Here is a 24,277-nt window from a genome sequence, read left to right as displayed (position 1 = left end):
CTGAAGTGGTCAGCTTGGGCTTGACTACAATGTTTCTCAATGTTCCCCTGATACTCAATAAGTAAATCGTTTAAATCAGGGAGCAAGTCTTTTTATTACAAAGCACAAGTTGGAGGTGAGCTACAATATTATGGGCACCCATTCTGCAAATGGAATACTGTCTGAGTAGGGGTCCCCAGCATGGAGGGATTGATGAATTCACCCACTGCTGGCCACATATAAATGATAGAAACTCTGGATGAGATACTGGATGCTGATGGTGCCCATACCTTCATACCCAGCACAAGTCACATTACCCAGGCTATGAGGAAACAAAGTTAGTTAAGAATTTAAGATGTGGCAAGCAGAGTGGAAAAATTAGAGATTTTTTTAAATATACACAGTGAGCTATGATCAGCATTACACTGCCTGCAAGGGTAGGGGAAGCAGATTCAATTGTAAGTTTCAAGAGCAAATTTAATAAATAGTCAAAAAGATTATAGGGCTATTGAGAAAGAGCAAAGGAATGGCACTAATTGGATAATGCTTTCAAAAATCCAGAACAGAAATGATGGGTCAAATGGCCTTCTAACATGTACCGTACATTAAACACTTTACAGTTACAATATCCATATTTCTTTAGCATTTCAAAGTTGTGTTCCTTTTCAACATATTCTCCAAAAAAAGGGCAGTGTGTTTTACAGCTTTTATTAATGTCGAAGTTACATAAGAATATAATCCCCTTTAATAAATACAGGACAATTTACTGACCTACACATGCCCAAACAAACTATGTTATCAATTGTGCCCGAGGCTTGAATGGAAATGCGTGAGCTTCATTGTTGACTTAATCACAACAAATAAAAGAAATAATGTAACGTAATCAGAAGTAATTCAGTCTTCAGGCTGAAATGTTATCACAATGCATACATGCCTCACAATGCAATAGTTGTCAAGACTGAACAGGTTAGGCACTATTACCTGAAAATCCAAGACAAATTCTTCCAACTAAGAAATTCTGTGCTTTGCTTTGGGACACCCCAAAATCCAGCCACTCGCCGGTGATGTTCAGAATCCACATCATGCAAAGGTATTTGCTCAAAGCATAATGTTCCAAAGTTGAAGACTTCAGTCACTGTCTGCCCACAGGCAAGGTGATATAAGGCCATTCAGCCTCTCATGTCTATTCTGATATTCAGGGCATCACCAACCTGCATCTCAATTCAATGTACCCAGGCTGATTTATTTTCTTAACTAAAAAAGCCAATCTCAAAAGTTCCATCTAATCTAGCATTTAGAGCCACTGTTTTTTGAAGGAATAACTTCAAGATTTCAACTATGATTTATGATCACTTCCTGATTTCACTCACTCTAATTTTAAGATTGCGTCCCGTTGTTTTAGATACCCTTCCCAAGGCCAATACATTCATCATGAAATACAGTGCCCAAAACTGAACATAATACTCCAGATGAGATCTGACCTAGAATTGAAGCACAACTTTCTCCCCTTTGCATTCCCAGCCTAAGATGAAAAAGAGTTTGGCATTCCACTAGTCTTTATAATGAACTGTGTACATGAACATCCTTCAACTCTTCGAAGTTTCTAGCTTCTCCCAGGTACAAGACGAATCAATCGTGTAGTTCTTGGATGCAAAAGTAAATGACATCACACCAAACTCCATCTGTTGGATTATTACTCACTTAATACACTTATGTCCCTCTATTACTTCCTTCTCTGTTCACGCAACTTACCCTACCATCTGCAAACTTGATATAACCTTATGCTTCTCCATTTAACTCACTGATTTTATTGAGGAAAAACTGGGGTCCTACAACAGACCCCTGGGACCACTGTGTCACATCCTGTCAAAGAACATCCAATTAGCACTAATCTACGCCTCCCACTTAACTTATTTCCAACCCACGTCATAAAATTATCACTAACTTTTATTAACAATCTCCTGGGAAGAGCCTTATCAAATGTCTTCTGAAAACCAATTTAAGCAACATACATAGACACATCCGTTCCATGCTATTGATGGTCTCAAAATAGAAATCAAAGATTAGCTAAACATGATCTGTCTTTCACAAATTCACAATCAACTTATACTTGTCCAAGGGCTGTCAGTTAGTCAATCTATTCCCAACCTAATATTAAAATCACAGGTCTGTAGGTTCCCCATTTTGCCCTCTCTTCCTTTTTAAATAACAGAGCAGCAACATATCAAGAAAAAAAAGGAACAATTTCTGAATTGAGTATTTGGGAAAATTGTGATCAATGCACCTGCAATTTTATCTATGTCAAAGTTACACATGATATTAAAGTAAGGATGGCAGAGTGGATCACATCAATAACTGCATAGATTTCTTAAACAAAAATATGTAGGAGTCAAAGCTTAGTGTGGGCATAGAGACAAGACCAGCTTTGATACGACTGAAATATTGTTTTAGCAGAAACGCTGCTCTGGTACTGAAGTAACATCAATGCATAGAGACTGATTAGATAATAGTGATAAAACACAAAGAACATGGTTACCGCCAGCACTGGCAACCAGTTCAAAAAGATAAAAAATGCAAATCATTGATGTTGATGGCAGAAGAAAAACAATATAGCCAAATCTTTAGGAGGGAAAAGGATCATTAGATTTCACTTGATTAACAAGTCAATCCTAACGTACATGAAGGATAAAGAAAATGAAGTCGCTACAACAGGATGGCAATATGCTCTCAACACTACATAGACCTTAGTGTAAGCAGTCAGTTCCCAATCAGAATTAGGACAAAGGATGCAAGACAAAAATAAGGGAAAGGTGATAGTTAAAATATACAGCAACCTGCAGACAGAGCTGTTACCAGCCAGGCTTCTGTCAGGCTGATGGGTTCCCACTCACATAAGAGCTGTTTAGGAACCCTGACATGGAGAGGCCCCAACAAGATCTGGTGCCCTTCAGGCACTTAACTGGGCACTGTCAGGTCATCCAAGTGATTGAATTATCCATGGCAGAAGTTCTACCCACCAACAGTCTTCAAAAATTAGGATAATAAATATAAATAAATGTCCAGGCATTTTGCCTAATTCAATAATTATTGACTAGTAAAGTGTGATGTGTCATCCACAATCCCAACCTCCTTTGGTCTTTGGAAAGTTTTGATGCTGCATTGCTGGAGTCCCAGAGCAATCTGCTTGTAACATCCAGCCTGTCAACACCAAACCTGGACTCTAGACTGATAACACTGCCTGCTTTAAGTCTGAACTTTCTCGAAGTCTTGTTCTTTTGAAGATTCCTGTCACCACCTAAAGATTGGATCATATCTTAGTACACAATCACAGAATTACATTAAATCAACATCTTGGGGTTACCACTGACCAAAAACTGAACTGGACAAGTCCATGGCCTAGGACTTTGCTCCTGGGTCCTCTACTTCCTAACCACTAGACTGCAATCAGTAAGGAATGGTAATGACACCTACTCCATGATTATCATCAACACCGGTGCCCCCCAAGGCTGTGTCCTCAGCCCCACACTATTCCCTTTATGACTGTGTGGCCAAATTCTTCTCCAACTCTATTTTAAAATTTGTTGATGTCACCACTGCAGTGGGTCGGATATCAAACAACGACAGGACGGAGTGCAGGAAAATGATACAGAATTTGGTGAAATGGTGCAACGACAATAATCTCTCCCTCAATGTCAGTAAAACGAAGGAGGTGGTTTTCAATTTCAGGAAACATAGTGGAGAACATGCCTTTGTCTATAGCAATGGTGATGCAATGGAGATAGTCGACAGCTTCAAGTGTTTAGGTGGTTAGATCATCAACAATCTGTCCTGAACTTACCATTCTGTGCCACTGTTAAGAAAGCTCACCAATGTCTCTACTTTCTCAGAAGGCTAAGGAAATTCAGCAGGTCCACTATGACTCTCACCAATTTTTATAGATGCACCATTGAAAACATCCTATCTGGATGTATCATAGATTGGTATGGCTCCTGCTCTGATCAAGACCACAAGAAACTACAAACTGTTGTGAACGTAGCTCAGACCAACAAGCAAGCCAGCCTTCCATCCATTGACTCTGTCTACATTTCCAACTGCATCAGGAAAGCAGCCGACATAATCAAGGACCCCACACACCCCAGATACACCTTGTCAGGAAAAAGATATAAGCGTCTGAAAATATGTACCAACAGACTTAAAAGCAGCTTCCTCTCTGCTGTCAGACTTTTGAATGGTCCAATCACATTAAGTTGATCTTTCTCTTTACCCTACCTGTAACTGCGACATTATATTCCGCACCTATCCTTTCCCTTTTCCTCCACGTACTTTGCAAATGGCATATTTTGCCTGGTAGCATGCACGAGACAATACTTTTTCACTGTATCCCAGTACGTGACAATAAAACAAATATGGATACTGTGGCTACAAGGTCAGAGGCTAGGAATCCAGTGGCGAGTAACTCACCACTTAACTCTCCAAAGCCTGTCCAAAGATTGCCTTCATCTATAAGGCAAAAATCAGGAATATTGTCCCCTTGCCTGGATAGTGCAGTTCCAACAACACAAGAAGCCTGGCACAATCCAAGACAAATCAGCCTGCTTGATTGGCACCCCATCTATAAACATTCCTCCACCACTGATGCTTAGTGGCAGTTTTGTGTACCATTTACAAGATGTACGGCAGTAACTCATCAAGGCTCTGAGATCACACTTTCCAAATCCACAACTAATGCCATCTGGAAGAGTATGGGCAGCAGGTACATGGGAGTTCCCCTCCAAGCCACTCACCATCCAGACTTGGAAATATATCACCATCTCTTCACTGTCACTAGGTTAAAATCCTGGAGCTCCCTCCCTAACAGCACTGTGGACGGCACTGGCTCAAAAAGGTAGCTCACCACAAGCTTAAAGGACAACAAAAGCTGGCCTAACCAGCGAAGCCCACGTTCTTTTAATTTTTTTTAAAAACCGTTTTGCGTGATCACCAACTTTGAAGAAATGTGGCAAATCCTGCTTTCAACTGGCTGAACGCACTCAACTTTAACTCCAACATGAATGCACTGTCACAGGGTTCCAAAATTCTGAGCACTGATATTCACTTTTTTCTTGTCTTAAGTTATTCCTAGATGTAAAACTCTTTTCTTTCCTATCTTCTCCTTGGGTACGTAAGTATTTGCGAGAACCATCCCCTGGGTTTGAATATACAAATAAGCTCTACTTCCGATTTAACGCTAAAGAAAATTTGTTGCAATTCACTTTAAAATTGACTTTACAAATAGAGGTTTGAAGCTAGAGGTTAGAAGCTAGTTCAACAGACAGCAGGAACAAAAAAAGGAGTTCAGTTTGCCACGCTCCATTATCTGTAACATTATGAACACTCCCAAGTACTGTACACTGGAATTACAGACACAAGTCAAAGAATCAACCAGGTGGTGTTTCAATGTTTTGGAGAATTCCCTATTCATGCACAAAAACCTACTCTTCAAGCTGGCTATTGTATAAATAAAAACATTTAAATAACTTACACTTGTGACACATACATTGGGTAATTGTAGTTAGCTGCCCAGGATTTTCTATCCATTAGTGGACAAAAGGGACCCCCATATGTTCTAACTAGTCAAAATGCCACAGCTCCATTCTGTGAGCACCTGTTACCAAATTCACCCTTAAAGCTCATTCTCACCCAAAAGGATTTAAACAATTTAAATAATATATTCCAAGTTATTCAGCCAGTTAGTAATAGCATGCAATCACTGTTCATGGTCCTGCTTGGTTAAACACGACTCTTTTACCTTCACTTGTCACAGTCAACAATAATTGAAACTTCCAGCAATTTGACAGGTTAATACTTACCACACAGCAGTTCTTTCATTCCTTTCACAGAACAGATAAATAAAGTTGGCTTGTTGAGGAGGCGTGCTTGGAAAATTCTGCTTCCGTAGCTATGTATTCGACTGTTGCAAAAATGCATTGGATCTTTATAGAATTCTAATGATTTATCACTCATTAAAGCATATCCTGAACTTCCAGGAATCCTGATCCCGATCTGAGACATTGTGCTGGCTGTTGTGCAATAATCTTCCTGAAAATATGAAAAGGGTATTATTCTCAGCCATCGTCTGATAAAATTATACAACAGTCATTCCAAATGACATTTTTCTTATAGCACCATGCAGCTTAATAAGTACCAGTGCTAAAATCTTTGCAGCAAGGCCTGAATCTACAACATTCTAACACAGAGGCAAGAGTTCAGTTAAGACAAACTCTCTGAAAAAGCAGGATGAGAAGTGGAGTGAATGACAATTCTAGTACTGCTGCAGGTGTTGATGAGTATTTCAGCAGCAGAGGTAATGGATCAGTGTAAAAAGAAGATAGCAGAAGGCAGGAGCGGCATAGACTGTCATCAACGTACACATGGAAGATAATTCTATGCTTACAGAGACATACATAGAACATAGAACAGTACAGCACAGTTCAGGCCCTTCAGCCCTCAATGTTGTGCCGAGCTACATCCAAACCCAAGATCAAGTATTCCCACTCCTTATAATTCTGGTACTGCTTGAAAGTTCCTAAGTGTCCAACTCCACTATCACAGCAGGCAGTCTATTCCACACCCCAACCACTCTCTGGGTGAAGAATCTACCTTGGACATCCCTCTTATATCTCCTACCATGACAATGTGCATTTGCCAAGTAGGAAGAGATCAATCATTGTGAGAATATATGTATGTGTGTGCATATATAGAGATAAATATCATTTAATATTGGCAAATCTAGGGGAATATCCAGTATTATCAGTAAACCCAGAGGGAATTTAGGCAGAGCATAAACCTTTACCCTGGACCCCATTGAATGCAAGTGCAAACAAAGAATTTACAGCAAAATGTCTGTCTAAACATAAGCAAATCTCCAGTGAAGTTCCATAGATTTTTCGTTGACACCTTCCAAAAACCACAGAAATTAGGTTTGTTAAATAACAAGTCACCAGTGAGAAGACACTTCATAAACAAAAGCTTTTGTAGACAGACATTAACATCTCCAAAAATAGGGTTACACCCACTCTTATGCAAAGCAAGGTGAAAGTTCATCATTACATTTAAACAAAAATAAAGTATTATAATTACAATTCTCAAACTAAAACAGAAACACACCTTTTGCAAGCTCTTGGCATCAAAAGCAGCATCAGAATGGTTAACTTGAACTCCACAATGTTACACCTACTTTACAAGAAATGATGATCTAAATACAGAAGTGTAACCACAAACATAGCTTGGTGCCAGCTTCCCAAATGTTTCAGCAATAGTCATGTCCAAAAAATGCAACAAGGACGATTGTGGATGAAAGTCCTGGAAATACGGAAGCACAATGATATTGAGTGAGTACATGGAATGGCCCAGCTATAGGCAGCTCAGCCCAAAACAAAATAGGAATGTGAAAAAGAAAAAGGCAGGTGTCACACAACTGAAATCTTATAGGGAAATATATTTAATGCAAACAAAGAATCTCTCATAGACCACTGGCTGTGAAACTCTTTAGGATGTCAAGAACGTGGAATGTCCTCTCTAAACGGTTGTTCCTTCTTTATGAACACCTATTATTTCCTGAACATTTTATTGCATTTTCTACTATAGAAATCAGCTTTGCAATCACAGAATGACGATTTTAAAATGTAATATTTTTGAACATGAGAGGCACACAACTATTTAAGTGCCTTTCTTGTTGTTTTGTTGGCATTGATTGAAGCATTGATGTTGGCCAGACTGAGGAACCTCTCCTGGGTTTTGTTTTTGAGCATACAAATGGACAATTTAACATCTCGTTAAAATGGCATCTCTGACAATGCAGCATTCCCTCAGTACTGCATTGAATTGGGCAAGTTTGAGTTACTAGAATGTGACAGGAACCAAGATTTTTCAACTCGAGCAAGAACGCAACTAACGAACCAAACCAAGGTTTAACAAAATTACCAGATTCCGCCAGTTATTCAGAGCTTAACAGACAATTTCCGATTCATCCCATTATTTAACCTCATCTTAAAATAACATCACAAGTTCACTATTAAAAAAAAATGAGTAAACTTATAAAGAAATAAACAGAAATATGTTTCACAGGCATCCTCTTACCAGAAATAAGATCAGGTGCAGCGTTCAGACCATTTAATTCATGGTGAGAAAATAAAGCCAGTGCTCCCCCAAGTCAAACACTCCCTGTCAGAGTACACTGATCGAAAATTATTCGTTAAACTGTCAGGTGTCTCTTTGCAGAAGACAATTAACTTTACGAGCATAAAGGATTGAGCTTTAATTTGAAACGGTCCAGATGCTGCATGATTTATTTCCAGTTTATATTACTGTTAACCTTCACCAGAGATTTCTAAGAGGCGGCAGAGGAACAGACACCAAGCACTGGAAGAGGATGGACAGGGACGCGGTGGGTCCAAGACCACCCAGAGACCTCTCACCCTTTCTACCGACTGACAGCTACTAACCGAGCAGCGGGTCCCGAGCCAGGCGGGCGGGCAGACCTCCCTCTCCTCTCCTCTCAGAGCACTCACTCACTCACTCACTCCCGCTTCCTTCTCCTTCGTCTCACAAAGCAGCAGCTCCCCAACCACCGAGCGACAGGTGCACAGGTAGGCGGGCCGACTGACCCCGCCCCTCGCGGCTGTCAATCACAAGCTAGACCACCCCTTCAGGGTTGTCACTCACTAGCTGCCGTCTCCCCCTCCTCCGGGATGTCAATCACGAACTTGCCCCGCCCCTCAGGGGGCTGTCATTCACGGGCTGGCCCCACCCCCTCCTCAGGGCTGTCAATCACGGTCTAGCTCCTCCCCTCCTCCTCCAGGCTGTCACTCGCGGGCTCGGCCCGCCCCTCCCCCACAGGGCTGTCAATCACGGGTTGGCTCCTCCCCTCCCTGTCAGAAGTCTCACAACACCAGGTTAAAGTCCAACAGGTTTATTTGGGAGCAAAAGCCACTAGCTTTTGGAGTGCTGCTCCTTCGTCAGGTAAGTGGGAGTTCAGTTCACAAACAGGGCATATAAAGACACAAACTCAATTTACAAAATAATGATTGGAATGTGAGTCTTTACAGGTAATCAAGCCCCAAAGGTACAGGCAATGTGAGTGGAGAGAACATTAAGCAATGGATAAAGAGGTGTGCATTGTCTCCAGGCAGGACAGTTAGTGAGATTTTGCAAACCCAGGCAAGTCGTGGGGGTTACAGATAGTGTGACATGAACCCAAGATCTCGGTTGAGGCCGTCCTCAAGTGTGTGGAACTTTGCTATCAGTCTCTGCTCAGTGACTCTGCGTTGTCGTGTGTCGTGAAGGCCGCCTCGGAGGACGCTTACCCAAAGATCAGAGGCTGAATGCCCGTGACCGCTGAAGTGTTTCCCAACAGGAACAGAACACTCGTGCCTGGTGATTGTCGAGTGGTGTTCATTCATCCGTTGTCGTAGCGTCTGCATGGTCTCCCCAATATACCATGCCTCGGAACTGTCCTTGATGGAGATGCGTGTGTCCAATAATGCAACTTGTTCCGGAGAATAGTCCATGGTGAGTCTGATGGTGGGATGGAATTTGTTGATGTCTTCATATAATTGTTTCAGTGATTGTTCACCATGATTCCAAAGGAAGAAAATGTCATCAACGTATCTAGTGAATAGCATCGGTTGAAGGTCTTGTGCGGTGAAGAGGTCTTGTTCGAACCTGTGCATGAAGATGTTGGCATATTGAGGTGCAAATTTGCTTCCCATGTCTGTTCCCTGTGTCTGGATGAAAAACTGGTTGTTGAAGGTGAAGACATTGTGGTACAGGATGAAGCAGATGAGTTGTAAAATTGTATCTGGAAACTGGCAGTTGTCGGTGTTGAGTACTGAGGCAGTTGCAGCAATGTCGTCGTCGTGGAGGATGTTGGTGTAGAACACTGAGACATCCATTGTAACGAGGAGTACTCCTGGTTCAACTGCTCCATGTGTGCTGACTTTCTGTAAGAAGTCCGTAATGCCATGGCAAAAGCTGGGGGTTCTTTGTACAATGGGTTTCCTCCCCTCCCCCTCAGGGCTGTCAATAGCAGGCTGGCTGCTTCCCCCCCTGCTGTCAGGGCTGTCAATCCCGGGCTGGCCCCTTGACTTCAGGGCTGTCAATCCTGGGCTGGCTCCTCCCCTTCCCCTGATGACTGTCAATCCAGGGCTAGCCCCTCCCCTCAGTGCTGCTTCCACCTCCTAATGCACCTGAACAGGTGTCATCCACCTGTTCCTCCTCTGTCATTGGTCAATCAGGGTGATTGATGGAAAAACTGTGCAATCAGCCAAGAAATCTGAGTCTGCCCCTCAATTGTCTCCCCACCCTTACGGCAACTGTTCATAGACAATCCCTAGCGTGCAGGTGGCCATTCAGCCCATCGAGCCTGAACTCTCCAACAATGGATCTCACACAGTTTCTATCCCCTTAGCCCCAAGTATTTATCCCAGTAATCCCCCTGACACTAAGGATCAATTTAGCATGGCCAATTCATCTAACCTGCACATCTTTCAGATTGTGGAGGAAACTGGAGTACCTGGAGGAAACTCACTTTGACATGGAGAATGAGCAAGCTCCATGCAGACAATAACCCGAGGCTGGAATTGAACCCAGGTCCCTGGCGCTGTGAGACAGCAGTGCTAACCACTGTGTCACAGTGCTGACCCCATTTCTGCTAAAAGAAATGTATATATTAATTATTTAGTTCATTGTTTCTAATTGACCCCCAGTGTCAGTGAACTTTATGCACCCAGAATGTTAATCTGTTTTGAAGACTCTGATACTGCTTTCACACTCCCAAGTTAAACATTTTTGAAAACTCACTGTGGTTTGGCAGTGAATCTATGTTTATATGGTACAAATCAGGTGTTACGGACTGAATGAGCCCTGGAGAAAAATGGATTGGTTCTCCTTCAGGGAATCTTACATTGGGTCCTAAAGTGATTGTCAGGTTGATTCAACAGCAGCACTCTTGCCACAAGTTCAAAGGTTGCCAGTTCAACCTCTACTAGTGTTGAACACCCTTCAGCACAGTGCTGAAGGAGCATTTGCATTGTTCGTAGTACCAAATTTTGGATGCAATATTAAACTGAGGACCTGTTTGGCCTCTTGATAAAATATTCCGTGGCACCATTTAAAAATCAGCAGTGTCCTAATCTTTAGAATCATGGAATGATTAATCACAGAAGGAGGCCATTTGTCCTGTTGTGTCTGTGCTGGCTCTCTACAAGAACCATTTACCCTTCAACCAACATGTAAAACTGACTATCTGGTCATTTATTTCATTGCTATTGATGAGAACTCTGTGTGTGTTTACCACAATAATAATACTTGAAAAAAGTACGTAATGGTTGTAAAGCAATGTATGATATCCTGACACCATGAAGCTCACAATACAACTGTAAGTGATATTTTCTTTCCTGAGATGAGTGCGCAGTGTGGAGTGTGAAAGTTGCCTCATACCCAAAGCCATGGTTAAAATGTAGTTACATCCTAATTTCAGGAATTTTCTACTCAACTCAAATAAATACACCCACACTCACTTCAGAACTGCAATTTTGCAATCTAATTTTAGCAATTCTCCACTAAATTTTTGTTACAAAATGACTCAACTTTTTCCAGGAACTGGTTCAAAATAAATCAATTTGAGATTAAGCTCAGTTCTTAGAAAGGTACTATTTGAATATTGAGTATTTGGTCACATTAAGTGTACGTGGTTTATATAGGGGTATAAGAATTGCTAGAGGGAAGAAGACCAAATCTTCTGCTGTATTCATACACGAAAAAATGCTGGAAATGTTCAGCATTCAAGTCAGCAATGTGGATGTCAACAACCTTTAATCAGAACTGGTAGAACTTAGAGATGGAACTGGTTGTTTTAATCCAGTATAGAGGTAGGGAAAGGGGTGGGGATGCAATAAAAGGGAGGATCTATTTATAGGGTGATAGGGATTAAATGATTCATTGAATGTGGACGTGGAAACAAGTAAAACTCTATCTTGGTTCTGGAAAGAAGGGTGGGGGTGTGAGACATTTCTGGCAAAGTAGAACTTATGATAGATGAGAGCCATTAGCTCTCAAAGCGATGCCTTCATCAGGTAAGTGGGAGTTTTGTTCAAAAACAGGGCATATAAAGACACAAACTTAATTTACAAAATAATGGTTGGAATGTTTGACAATTACCAGACAAGAGTGTCCTCTTCTTGTTGGGGAACACTTCAGCAGTCATGGACATTCGGTCTGTGATGCCCTGTTTGTGAACAGAGCCCCACTTACCTGATAAAGGGGCAGCACTCCAAAAGCTAGTAGCTTGTGCTACCAAGTAAACCTGTTGGACTTTAATCTGGTGTTGTCAGAACAAGGTCAACCAGGTGGAGAAGGATGGTAGTGGGGGGTACTGGTTGAACTTCCATTCATTTAAGAAGCAGAGTCCTCAGTCACAGCCGGTAAGGTTGGGGGTGTAAAGCAAATGGCTGGTCATGACAAAAAGAAAACTAGAAACTGTTGAAGTGATGGAAGGCATCAGAAGAATCGTAGGTGTAGTTGGAAAGAGTTGGGACAAGGGGAGAAAAAAACCCCGCAAGTTTTGATAAGAAGAAATGAGTTCCATGGACAAGAACAGGCTGATGTGACTGGGCAATCCCAGTTATGCTGTTGGAAAAGAGATAGAAGTGAGTTATGTGGATTTAGGGACTATGACGTTGGATGCCATGGAGGCAGACTCTCCAGAGGAAGGGTCAGTGCCAGTCCTGGAAATGATGGTTTGATCCTTCGATGGAGAGGTCATGGTCAGTGGCAGAACTGTGCATGTCCTGGAGGTGAGCTGCAAATCATCCTGCAACACATTACACAACTAACTGCCTTCCTCATGGAGTGTAGCCACCAAAAGTGTTTCTGCTCTGTGTGATGAAGGAAGTTGCAATATATGTGGCTAGCAGTGTAACAGAAGGGTAGATGCTCTCTTTCTATAATAATGTTTTACTTCCCTGATATTCAAAAATGCTTTCCTTTGTTGTCCCCTCTTTCAAAGTGACAGATGTCTTAAGGAATTGGATTGGACTTGCTAACTATGAACTCCCTAAGAGGTCCCTTGTCTTTAAGCTTCGCAGCTTTTGAAGAATAGCATGGGGAGAATAAATGCCAACAAACGTGAGGACAAACTGCAAGCAACAGAAATAGAGAACACCAAGGGTAGGAAGGATGGCATCAATTCAAATCTCTTTGTGTTAAATTAAAATTTAAATGTTTAGAAAATGTGAATGAGATAGAGTAATAAGTAATAGCAAAATGCTGCAGGTACCAAAGATTGGAAATAAAAACAAAAAGTGCTGGAAAATCTCAGCAAATCTGACAGCATTGGTGGAGAGAGAAACAGAGTTAATGGGCGGAATTCTCACGAAAAAACACTAAATGTCATAACAGGGAGAATACTGAAGTGAATGGCACCGGCCTCTCAGGCACTCTCCACACTGCAATCCTCCCACACTTGGTCACTCTATTGGACAGTTGGGAGTTTTGCACCAGTACTGCAGGATGGGACCTAAACACACCAGTGAGCCTGGTTTCAGAGTGCTTGGGCGCCATTTCAAAAGGGCATCCTGATTTCACAGTGCAATGGGATACCCCCTCCCTCCCCCCATGGACATTGGGACCCCCCACTCCACCCCCCCATCTGCAGCATGTTCCCCCAACCCCTCCCCAACATGGGTTGCTGGCATTGATGCATGGGGCTCTCTTGATGGTTCCTTCTGCCTGGTCCCTGAATGACCACCTATCATACCCCTGACTGACATGCCCCACCATCATGACCGCCTTCATGATCCACCCCTTGGCATCTGAACCCCCATCATAGCTCCCACTTAGGCCCCATCCAATGGCACTGACTTGGCACACTGGCGGTGCCCAACTGGCACCACCGGGGTAACAGGTGACTACTTCCAGGGTGTCCAGTGGGCACTGTCAGTGTGCCATGTGGGCCCCACTGCCTGATGGACACTGTCCAGCAATGCCCCTGACTACCCAGGGGCTTCAGTGGTCTCTGAGCTCCTGCAGTGACCACTGAACCAGGTCTCTGCTGGTGGAGACCAGAATCGATTCTCACCATTATCACACCGAGGCCAAAGGCTGGAGAATCCTGTGCACTGGGATTTGAATGGGCTTTGCATATCTAAATGTTACTTTATATACTCTAATTGGCCTTGCACTCTTGAAACGGCACAGTGAGGTCAGAGAATTGCCACCTATGTGTCCAATATGATTCTTCTTTGAAGAAAAGTAATTTTGGACTCGAAATATTAACTCTTTTTATTTCCACAGATGTTGCAAAGATATAAGTGACTTCCTTTCCCTTTGCATTGTTCCTCAGTTTAGGGACATCCAGGTTGCAATTCAGTGTAGAATCAGCTCATGTCAATCAACGCAATTGACATTCAATATTAACTCTACCTGCAGTACTGGGATGTGCTTGTTGATTTTATTTGGATTGATAGAAGCTGCCGGTGTGGTTGAGCTGAGATAATGCTGCAAATGTTACATAAGGACATAGAAACTTGGAGCAGTAGACCACCATTATTAAGCGCTTCGAAAGGCTAGTCATGGTACGAATCAATTCAGGACTACCTGGGTCCACTCCATGTTGCCTACCACCACAACAGGTCCACAGCAGATGTCATCTCCCTGGCGCTGCACTCAACCTGGAACACGTAGTTAACAAGGACACCTATGCCAGACTCTTATTTATTGGCTACAGTTCAGCCTTCAACACCATTATTCCCATGAAACTCATCTCCAAACTCTGTGGCCTGGGCCTTGGCACATCCCTCTGCAACTGGATCCTGAGCTTCCTAATTCACAGACCACAATCAGTAAGGATAGTCAACAACACCTCCTCCATAGTCATCCTCAACACCAGTGCTTCACAAGGCTGTGTTCTCAGTCTCCTACAAAAGTCCTTACACACCTATGATTATGTGGCTAAATTCCGCTCCAATTCGATTTTCAAGTTTACTGACGATACCACCATAGCGAGTCGGATCTCAAATGATGGTGAGACAGAGTACAGGAATGAGATAGGGAATCTGGTGAACTGATGCAGCAACAATAATCTCACCCTCAATGTCAACAAAATGAAGGAGATTGTCATTGACTTCAGAAAGTGTAAAGGAGAACATGCCCTGTCCACATCAATGGGGATGAAGTAGAAAGAGTCGAGAGCTTCAAGTTTTTAGGTATCCAGATCACCAAAACCTGTCCTGGTTCCAGCAATGCGGAGACCATGGTTAAGAAAACCCACCAATGCCTCTATTTTCGCAGAAGACTAAGGAAATTAGGCATGTCAGCTATGATTCTTACCAATTTTTACAAATGCACCATAAAAAGCATTCTTTCTGGTTGTATCACAGCTCAGTATGTCTCCTGCTCTGCCCAAAACGGCAAGAAATTACGAAAGGTTGTGAATGTAGCGCAATCCATCATGTAAGCCAGCCTCCCATCCACTGACTCTGTCTACACTTCCCACAGCCTCAGCAAAGCAGCCAGCATTATTAAGGACCCCACACACCCTGGACATTCTCTCTTCCACCTTCTTCTGTCGAGCAAAAGATAGAAAGTCTGAGGTCATGTACCAACTGACTCAAGAACAGCTTCTTCTCTGTTGCTGTCAGTCTTTTAAATAGACTTACCTTGCATCAGGTTGATCTTTCTCTGCACCCTAGCTATAACTGTAACACTACATTCTGCATGTTCTCATTTCTTTCTCTATAAATGGTATGCTTTGTCTATACTGCACAAGAAACAATACTTTTCACTGTATACATGTAACAATAATAAATCAAATTAAATCATATCAAATTGAGCCTGTTCTGTTATTCAATATGATCATGTTTGAGCTTTCACCTCAACTCCACTTTTCTGCCACTCTCCATTCTGATTGATTTCTGCAGACTAGAATTTGGTCCATCTCAGCCTCCAAATATATTCAGTGATGAAACATCCACAAACCTCTGGGGTAGAGAATCCTAAAGATTCACATCACTTTGAGTGAAGAAATTCCTCCTCTTCTCAGTCCTAAATAGTCCATTCCTTATCCTCAGACTGTACCTCTGTGTTCAAGATTCCCTAGCTTAGGAGAACAGTGTCCACGCTGTCAAGCCCATTTGGAATCCTGTCTTTATTGCTGCTAAGGATCAGCTATTGATGGGTTTGGATCAATTTGGCATTGTTAGAGTAGGAGCTTGGTATAATTATTGAGATGGAAATAGGCAGCTGATGATGCTGGATAGGAATATGGCTGCTCGGGTTTTGGGTTAAGGTTAACCTGCGAACCATGGCACTTGATTATAATAAATCTGCTGGCATTGTTAGGCCATTATTGGCCTAATATTGCTGTGTCTGGACAAGGCAGCTGGTTTTGCTACAGGTCTACAATCACTTTAGGTGTTGCTGCTTCATTAAGTCCCTAATGGTGTTGCCACTGACCTTGGAGCAACTGGTGCTATGGGCTGAGCTCAACATGTTCATGGCACTGCCAGGCTACATCATCATATTGGTAATGCTGCTAGCTTCAATCTGCTTTTCTTACTGAGTTTATTTCATCTTGCATCTGCCTTATATCTGCTACTGAACTTAGACATTAGGGTCCTATGCGTTCATCAGGCACCAGCTATTGTTGTGATTATGCTGGGAAAGACGTGCTGGTCCAATTTACTTTGGGTTAAGCCTGCAGATACTTCTGTGCTGGGGTAAGGTTTTTATGAGCTGCATGTAGCCTGTTGGTTTGGTTCTAATCAGACTAATCTGAGCTGGATAAAGTTCCCGTTTTGGCTACAGGCTTGGCTGTCTGCAGCTGAGGTTGTAGGGTTGAATTAAAGCTGCTAGACTGGGTCAGTCAAAGGATGCAACTGATTCTGTGAATAATGATACCTGCATTGAAACAACCCTTATCATTAACCAAAATACTGTTTTGCTGGGAGCAGCCTGCTGATAGATGGTCATGAATGATTCTGTTGAAGATTTCAGGATTCACTCAACATGACTTGTTCTTGTTGCTGGACAGGAACTACCCTGATGTTGTTAAGCGAGACTGAAGGTTGGGACCAACGATGCATCCAGACAATCCTCAGCATTATTTAGCCTGCTAGTGTTGCTGTGGGCCTCATGTTTGCTTTGCTTAGAGTAAAATCCATCTTCTAGTGTCATTGTTCGATTCATCCTCACGGTGCCAATGGAAAGCAGGAAGCAGCCTATTGATATAGCTGTGTGTCTGCTATGCACAGTGAGAAGTTTGACAACACCAGGTTTAAGTCCAACCGATTTATTTGATAGTAAACTCACAAGCTTTCGGGGTTTGCCCCTTCTTCAGGTGAATGGAGAGTTTTGGCCTCAGATAGAGCATATAACAGCACAGACAGTTTACAGGTTACTGACTAGAATGTGAGTCTTTACACCTAATCTGCTATTCAAGTCTTAAAGAGGCCAACAATGTGAGTGGAAGGAGCTTTAAGTCCAGGTCAAAGAGATGTGTATTGTCTCCAGACAGTACAGTAAGTGAGGTTTAGCAAACCCAGGCAAGTCATGGGGGTTACAGATAGTGTGACATGAACTCAAGATCCCTGTTGAGACTGTCCTCATGTGTGCGGAACTTGGCTATCAGTCTCTGCTCAGCGACTCTGCGCTGTTGTGTGTCATGAAGGCCACCTTGGAGAATTCACACACTCCCACTTCTTGCCTTCAGACAACTGCATAACCTCAAACAGACCATTGTTCACAGCAAAATACCCAGCCTTCAGGAGAACAGTGACCACAACACCACACAACCCTGCCACAGCAACCTCTGCAAGACATGCTGGAACATCGACATGGGTGACATCATCACACGTGAGAATACCATCCACCACTTACACGGTACATACTCTTGCAACTCGGCCAACATTGTCTACCTAATACGTTGCAGGAAAGGATGTCCCGAAGCATGGTACATTGGGGAAACCACACAGACGCTATGACAACGGATGAATGAACATCGCTCGACAATCACCAGGCAAGACTGTTCCCTTCCTGTTGGCAAACACTTCAGTGGTCACGGGCATTCGGCCTCTGACCTTCGGGTAAGCATTCTCCAAGTTGGCCTTCACGACACAAGACAGCGCAGAGTTGCTGAGCAGAGACTGATAGCCAAGTTCCGCACACATGAGGACAGTCTCAACAGGGATCTTGGGTTCATGTCGCACTATCTGTAACCCCCATGACTTGCCTGGATTTGCTAAACCTCACTTACTATACTACCTGGAGACAATACACATCTCTTTAACCTCGGCTTGCGAGTTTGCTATCAAATAAATCAGTTGGACTTAAACCTGGTGTTGTCAGACTTCTTACTGTATTTACCCCAGTCCAACGCCAGCATCTCCATACCATGTCTGCTGTGCCTCAGATTTGGTACTGTCTCTTGCCTCTGAGTCAGAAGGTCATAAATTCAAAGCTTCCAAAGACTTGGCCATATAATTGCAGCTGACATTCCAGTGTAATACTACACTGTCCAAAGTGGATGTAAGAGTATGAAATGTTATTGATCTGGGACAATGCTGCTGGTGTTCTTGTCTTAAATTCTCTGTCCAAAGGCAGGTCTAATTTAGCCTCGTGACCTCCATCACAGGTAGAGCTGGGAGATAGGTCCTAGCTCTACCCCAGCCAGAACTGCAATTGAACCAATACTGGAAGGATTTGGTACCTAAAGGATTAACAGACTGAGTACAGTACTGCCCACACAGCATGGAAAAAGGCACATGAGCTAAAGCTAGGGCCAGTTTGAGTTATTAATAGTGTATGAGACCTAGTATGGAGCCCTCCCCATATCTATTATAAATGTGTACATAGTTAACCATTGTTAATAAAGACTTCCTTGTAATTTATATAAATAGGACTGCTTCATGGTCCCCAAGCAGTATCCTTCAAATACCAGGATATACCATGATAACAGTGGTAGAACCCATCGTGGTGGCAGCAAAAGATAAAAAGATCCACACCTTCACTGCAAAGCTGAAGAACTAAAGAAAAGGACACTTTCAATGCTTTCTGCACTGGAGAAACCTTATCCCAGAAGCTAAGACATCGTAAAAGCTCACCAGACAAGATCTAGAGACATGAGTGCCTGGAAGCAGGAAGAAATTTAACCTCAGGGAAAACATTAAAGCATAGAAAATAACAGCACCAATAGTCCATTCAGCTCTTCTACTCTGCTTGGCCATTCATTATGATCATGGCTGATCAGCCAATCCAGTAACCGCTTCCCGCTTTCTCCTCCCATATCCTTTGACCCCTTTAGCCTTAAGAGCTGTATTCTCTTTTTTGAAAAATAAAATGTTTTGGTCTCAATTGCTTCTTGTAGCTTCTTGATTTCCACAGGCTCACCCCCTCTCTGAGTGAAAAATTTTCTCCTCATCTTAGTCCTAAATGGTTCAACCTGTATTCTTAGACTATGACCCCTTGTTCTGGACATCCCCACCATTTGGAATATCCTTCTTGCATCCAGCCTGTCTAGTCCTGTTGGAATTTTATAGATTTCTAAAAGATTCCCCCTCATTCTACTAAGCTCCATTGAAGATAATCCTAACTGACTCAATCTCTCCTCATACGTCAATCCTACCATCCTGAGAATCAGTCTGGCAAAACTTTGCTGTACTCCCTCGATAGCAAGAACATCCTTCCTCAAATAAGGAAACCAAAGCTGCACATAATATTCCAGGCGTGGCCTCACCAAGTCCCTGTGCAATTGCAGCAAGGCATCCCTACTCCTATATTCGAATCCCCTTGGTTTGAAAGTCAACATACCATTTGTCTTCTTTACTGCTTGCTACACCTTCATGCTTACTTTCAGCAACAAGTGTACAAGGACACCAAGATCTGCTTGCACATTCCCCTCTCCAGAAACTCCAAAGACTCCACTGAATCCCCTGTAGAAGTTAACTTCCTCCTGTATGGAGAGTCAACGTTTCATGGGAAGGAGACACATCTCAGTCCATCATATCAAACCACAGAAGCTCAGAGATTACCCAAGTCAGGGTAAGCCATCCATCCATCCATCTTTTTTTTAAAGGCAGCCCATTGCTCAGTTACTGTTTTGCTTGGAAGGCTTTGACTCCAGTTAATTTGGCGCAGATCCATTCTTACCCCTTGAAGATGAGTTCCCTCAGATAATTATTTCTGCTCTGGATTGTTTCTTGGCCTTTTCCATAGCTATTCTAACCCTTATGATACAATGATCATCCCGTTTCCCCATTGATACCTGGTTCACTTCATTCCTAAGAACCAGATCTAGCAATATCTCCTTTCTCATTGAACATGAAGCATACTGTTGCAGAAAATTTTCCTTTGCCCCTCTCTGTCCTTCACACCAGTCTATATTCCGATAATTAAAGTCCCACAAATTAACTGTTACAATTCTTGCACTTCTCTGTCACTTCCTTACAAATGTGTTCCTCTCCATCTTTTCCACTAGTAGCCTGTAGACTATACCAAGAAATGCAATTGCATATTTTTTATTTCCTAGCTCCAGCCAAATAGAAATCAGCTCGGGTCACTGTCTTTGTGGAGTTTGCACATTCTCCTCGTGTCTGCATGGGTTTCCTCCGGGTACTCCGGTTTCCTCCCACAGTCCAAAGACGTGCGGGTTAGGTTGATTGGCCATTGCTAAGAAATTGCCCCTTAGTATCCAGCGATGCGCAGGTTAGAGGGATTAGTGGGTATAATATATAGGGATATGGGGGTAGGGCCTGGGTGGGATTGTGTTTAGTGCAGACTTGATGGGCCGAAGGGCCTCTTTCTGCACTGTAGGGTTCTATGATTCTATAATGAACCACCCTGCTGAACATCCTTATCATTACTGCAGGAATGACAAATTCCTACACAGGAATGACAAATTTACTGTGAGTACTGACCAGTGCTGCTACTGCCACAGGTGGACATTTTGGTAAGCAGTGTAAGCTGAGACCCCAGCATTTTACGAAAACCCAAAGGCTATCAACAAGATTGAGGCCAGTGACCCAGGATGTCTGTCTTCTTGGACAACATGATGTGGAGATGCTGGCATTGGATGGGGTAAACACAGTAAGCAGTCTCACAGCACCAGGTTAAAGTCCAACAGGTTTATTTGGTAGCAAAAGCTTTCGGAACGCTGCCCCTTCATCAGGCAAGTGGGAATTCTATTCCCAATCAGGGCATATAAAGACGCAAACTCAATTTACAAAATAATGGTTGGAATGTGTATCTTTACAGGTAATCAAGTCTTACAGGTACAGACAATGTGTGCAGAGAGAGTGTTAAACACAGGTTAAAGAGATGTATATTGTCTCCAGACAGATCAAAGTGAGATTTTGCAAGTCCAGGCAAGTCAGGGGGTTACAGATAGTGTGACTTGAACCCAAGATCCCGGTTGAGGCAGTCCTCATGTGTGTGGAACTTGGCTATCAGTCTCTGCTCAGCGACTTTGCGTTGTCATGTGTCGTGAAGGCCGCCTTGGAGATCAGAGGCCAAATGCCCGTGACCGCTGAAGTGTTCCCTAACAGGAAGAGAACACTCTTGCCTGGTAATTGTTGAGCACTGTTCATTCATCCATTGTCGTAGCGTCTGCGTGGTCTTCTCAATATACCATGCCTCGGGACATCCTTTCCTGCAGCGTATCAGGTAGACAATATTGGCCAAGTTGCAAGAGTATGTACTGTGTACCTGGTTGAAAGGTCTGGATAAGATGTTGTAGCTTCTTCCAGTACTTCCCTGGAGTGGAGAAACTATGACATCTCCAGAGCCTTTAACATGTCATTGATGAAGACAAACATCTTGCCAAGGCTATCCCCACACCCCTTCTTGCCTTCAAGCAACCGCACAACCTCAAACAGGCCATTGTTCGCAGCAAACTACCCAGGAGAACAGTGACCACGACACCACACAACCCTGCCACAGCAACCACTGCAAGATGTGCCAGATCATCGACATGGATGCCATCATCTCACGTGAGAACACCATCCACCAGGTACATGGTACATACTCTTTCAACTCAGCCAATGCTGTCTAACTGATACGCTACAGGAAAGGATGTCCCGACGCATGGTACATTGGGGAAACCATGCAGATGCTACAACAACGGATAAATGAACATCCCTCGACAAAATTACCAGGCAAGAGTGTTCTGTTCCTGTTGGGGAACACTTAACAGTCACGGGCATTCGGTCTCTGATCTTCAGGTAAGCGTTCTCCAAGGCGGCCTTCACGAAACATGACAACACGGAGTTGCTGAGCAGAGACTGATAGCCAAGTTCCACACACATGAGGTCTGCCTCAACCGGATCTTGCATTCATGTCACTCTATCTATCTGTAACCCCCACGACTTGCCTGGGCTTGCAAAATCTCACTAACTGGCCTGTCTGGAGACAATACACATTTCTTTAACCTGTGCTTAACGCTCTCTCCACTCGCATTGTCTGTATCTTTAAGGCTTGATTACCTGTAAAGGCTTGCATTTCAACCATTATTTTGTAAATTGAGATTGTACCTTTATATACCCTGTTTGTGAACAGAACTCCCACTCACCTGATGAAGGAGCAGCGCTCCAAAAGCCAGTGGCTTTTGCTACCAAATAAACCTTGTTGGACTTTAACCTGGTGCTGTGAGACTACTTACTGTTCTTGGACAACATCAGATGATTTGACTCTTCATTCTGGTGAATTGCCATCATGGTGAACAGCCGTCTAACAACTTCAAGTTCAGTTCAGGTGCGGGAGTGACATTTCTATCTAATGAAGAAGTATGACTACAAGGCTTCTGGATCTGAATGACGGACACCCCATTTCACTTCGCAGGGGGAGTCAAACTCCTCCGCATTGGCATGATACAGGAAGCCTTGATGTAAGACAATAAACAGATCATGACTGTATTGACTGTATTGCAAAATCAGCCTGTTACACCATAGGAGGATGTCTGCATAGCTTTCAATCTTCTCCAGCAGGCAGGAGAGGTGAAGATAACTCAGGTCCCCACCCAGCAGGGATGGCAGCCTCCTGAAGATTCAACCATAAAACGGCATTCAAACATTGACTTTATTAATAACCTCACTTCTGTGCATAAGGCTACCACAACACCTCCAGTGCAAGTGACTCCAGAGTTGGAACAACCTTCAGAGAAGCCTCTACCTCTACCATCAACAGGAGACCTGCTGACCACCTTACAAATGCAACCACCTCCAGCCTGTGTGCCAAAACCACAGTATCTGCAGCAGCCAAGTAGCAGACTTCACACAACCTATGCTGCTAAACAAAGGTGAACTACTGATCCAATCTGCTATCTACAAAAAGGCTCTCCCTCAACCGCAAAGAGATTGGAGACACCTCAAAAAATGAAAGAAGAAGAAAAGCACCAACTTAGGAACATAGAAATTAGGCACACAAGAAGGCAAGTTCAGCCTTTTGAGCCTGCTCTGCCATTCAATCAGATCATGGCTGATCTCTCCCTGGTCTCACATACATTTCTCCACCTGTTCCCCATATCTCTCTTTCCCTTTTTTTAAAATTAGAAATATGTCTATTTCCCTCTTGAAACCATTCAACCATTCAGACTCCAACACGCCCTGTGTCTGCGAGTTCCACAAATTCACCACCCTCTGCAAGCAGTAGTTCCTCCTCATTTCAATTTTAAATCTATACCTGTGACCTCTTGTTCTTGATTTCCCCCTATAAGGAAACATTTGGCCTGTATTTATCAATCCCTTGTAAAATTTTGTCTCCCTCAATCATATCCCCTCTCATCCTTCTAAACTCCAGCAAGCACAATCCCAAACTGTTTAATCTCTTCTCATACATCAAGCCTTTTATCTCCAGAATCAATCTGGTGAACCTTCTTTGAACTGCCTCCAAAGTCACCACGTCTTCCTCAAAAAAGGAGACCAAAACAGTACACAATATTCAAGATGTGGTCTCACCAACATCCTATACAATTGCAACAACAGTTCTCTACTTTTACATTCCAGTCCTTTTGCAATAAATGCCAACATCCCACTTCTGTTTTTTTATTACATGCTGTACCTGCATACCAATGACTTCCTGCGATTCATGAACATAGACACCCAGATTCCTCTGCCCAGAAGCATTTTGAATCTGCTTTTCATTTAAGCAACAATTTGCCTTTTTTTTGCCAAAATGGATAACTCACACTTAAACACATTAAACTCCATCTGCCAAATTTTGGCCCATTCTCCTAGCCTATCTATATCCATCTGTAGAATCTTCATATCCTCTT

The 24,277-nt window shown here is 43.0% G+C and overlaps 1 protein-coding gene and 1 long non-coding RNA gene across 11 annotated transcripts in view; one reads left to right on the top strand and one right to left on the bottom strand.

Annotated features, from left to right (window-relative positions):
• Nucleotides 1-8,560, bottom strand: part of LOC145342945 (uncharacterized) — a 134,195-nt gene extending 125,635 nt beyond the window's left edge. For 2 of the 10 annotated variants that reach the window (XM_080188593.1, XM_080188598.1), the window contains exons 1-2: nucleotides 8,098-8,444; nucleotides 5,829-6,057 (exon numbers count right to left, since the gene is read on the bottom strand). In XM_080188593.1, coding sequence (XP_080044719.1) covers nucleotides 5,829-6,030 — 202 coding nt within the window. In that variant the 5' untranslated portion in view covers nucleotides 6,031-6,057; nucleotides 8,098-8,444. The other 8 variants (XM_080188590.1, XM_080188592.1, XM_080188591.1 and 5 more) reach the window with 8 other exon arrangements.
• A 316-nt stretch (nucleotides 8,561-8,876) lies between these two features.
• LOC145342947 (uncharacterized) lies at nucleotides 8,877-19,169 on the top strand. Its single transcript, XR_013886663.1, has 3 exons — nucleotides 8,877-8,979; nucleotides 13,025-13,185; nucleotides 18,912-19,169. It is a non-coding gene; the product is annotated as an uncharacterized LOC145342947 (long non-coding RNA).
• Nucleotides 19,170-24,277: the final 5,108 nt, after the last annotated feature.

Source organism: Carcharhinus amblyrhynchos, chromosome 5 (genome assembly GCF_965287045.1).
Source record: "Carcharhinus amblyrhynchos chromosome 5, sCarAmb.v2.hapA, whole genome shotgun sequence".
Lineage (NCBI taxonomy): Eukaryota > Metazoa > Chordata > Chondrichthyes > Carcharhiniformes > Carcharhinidae > Carcharhinus > Carcharhinus amblyrhynchos.
Note: the sequence above shows the minus strand (reverse complement) of the source record. Positions and strands in the feature narration are given on the sequence as shown.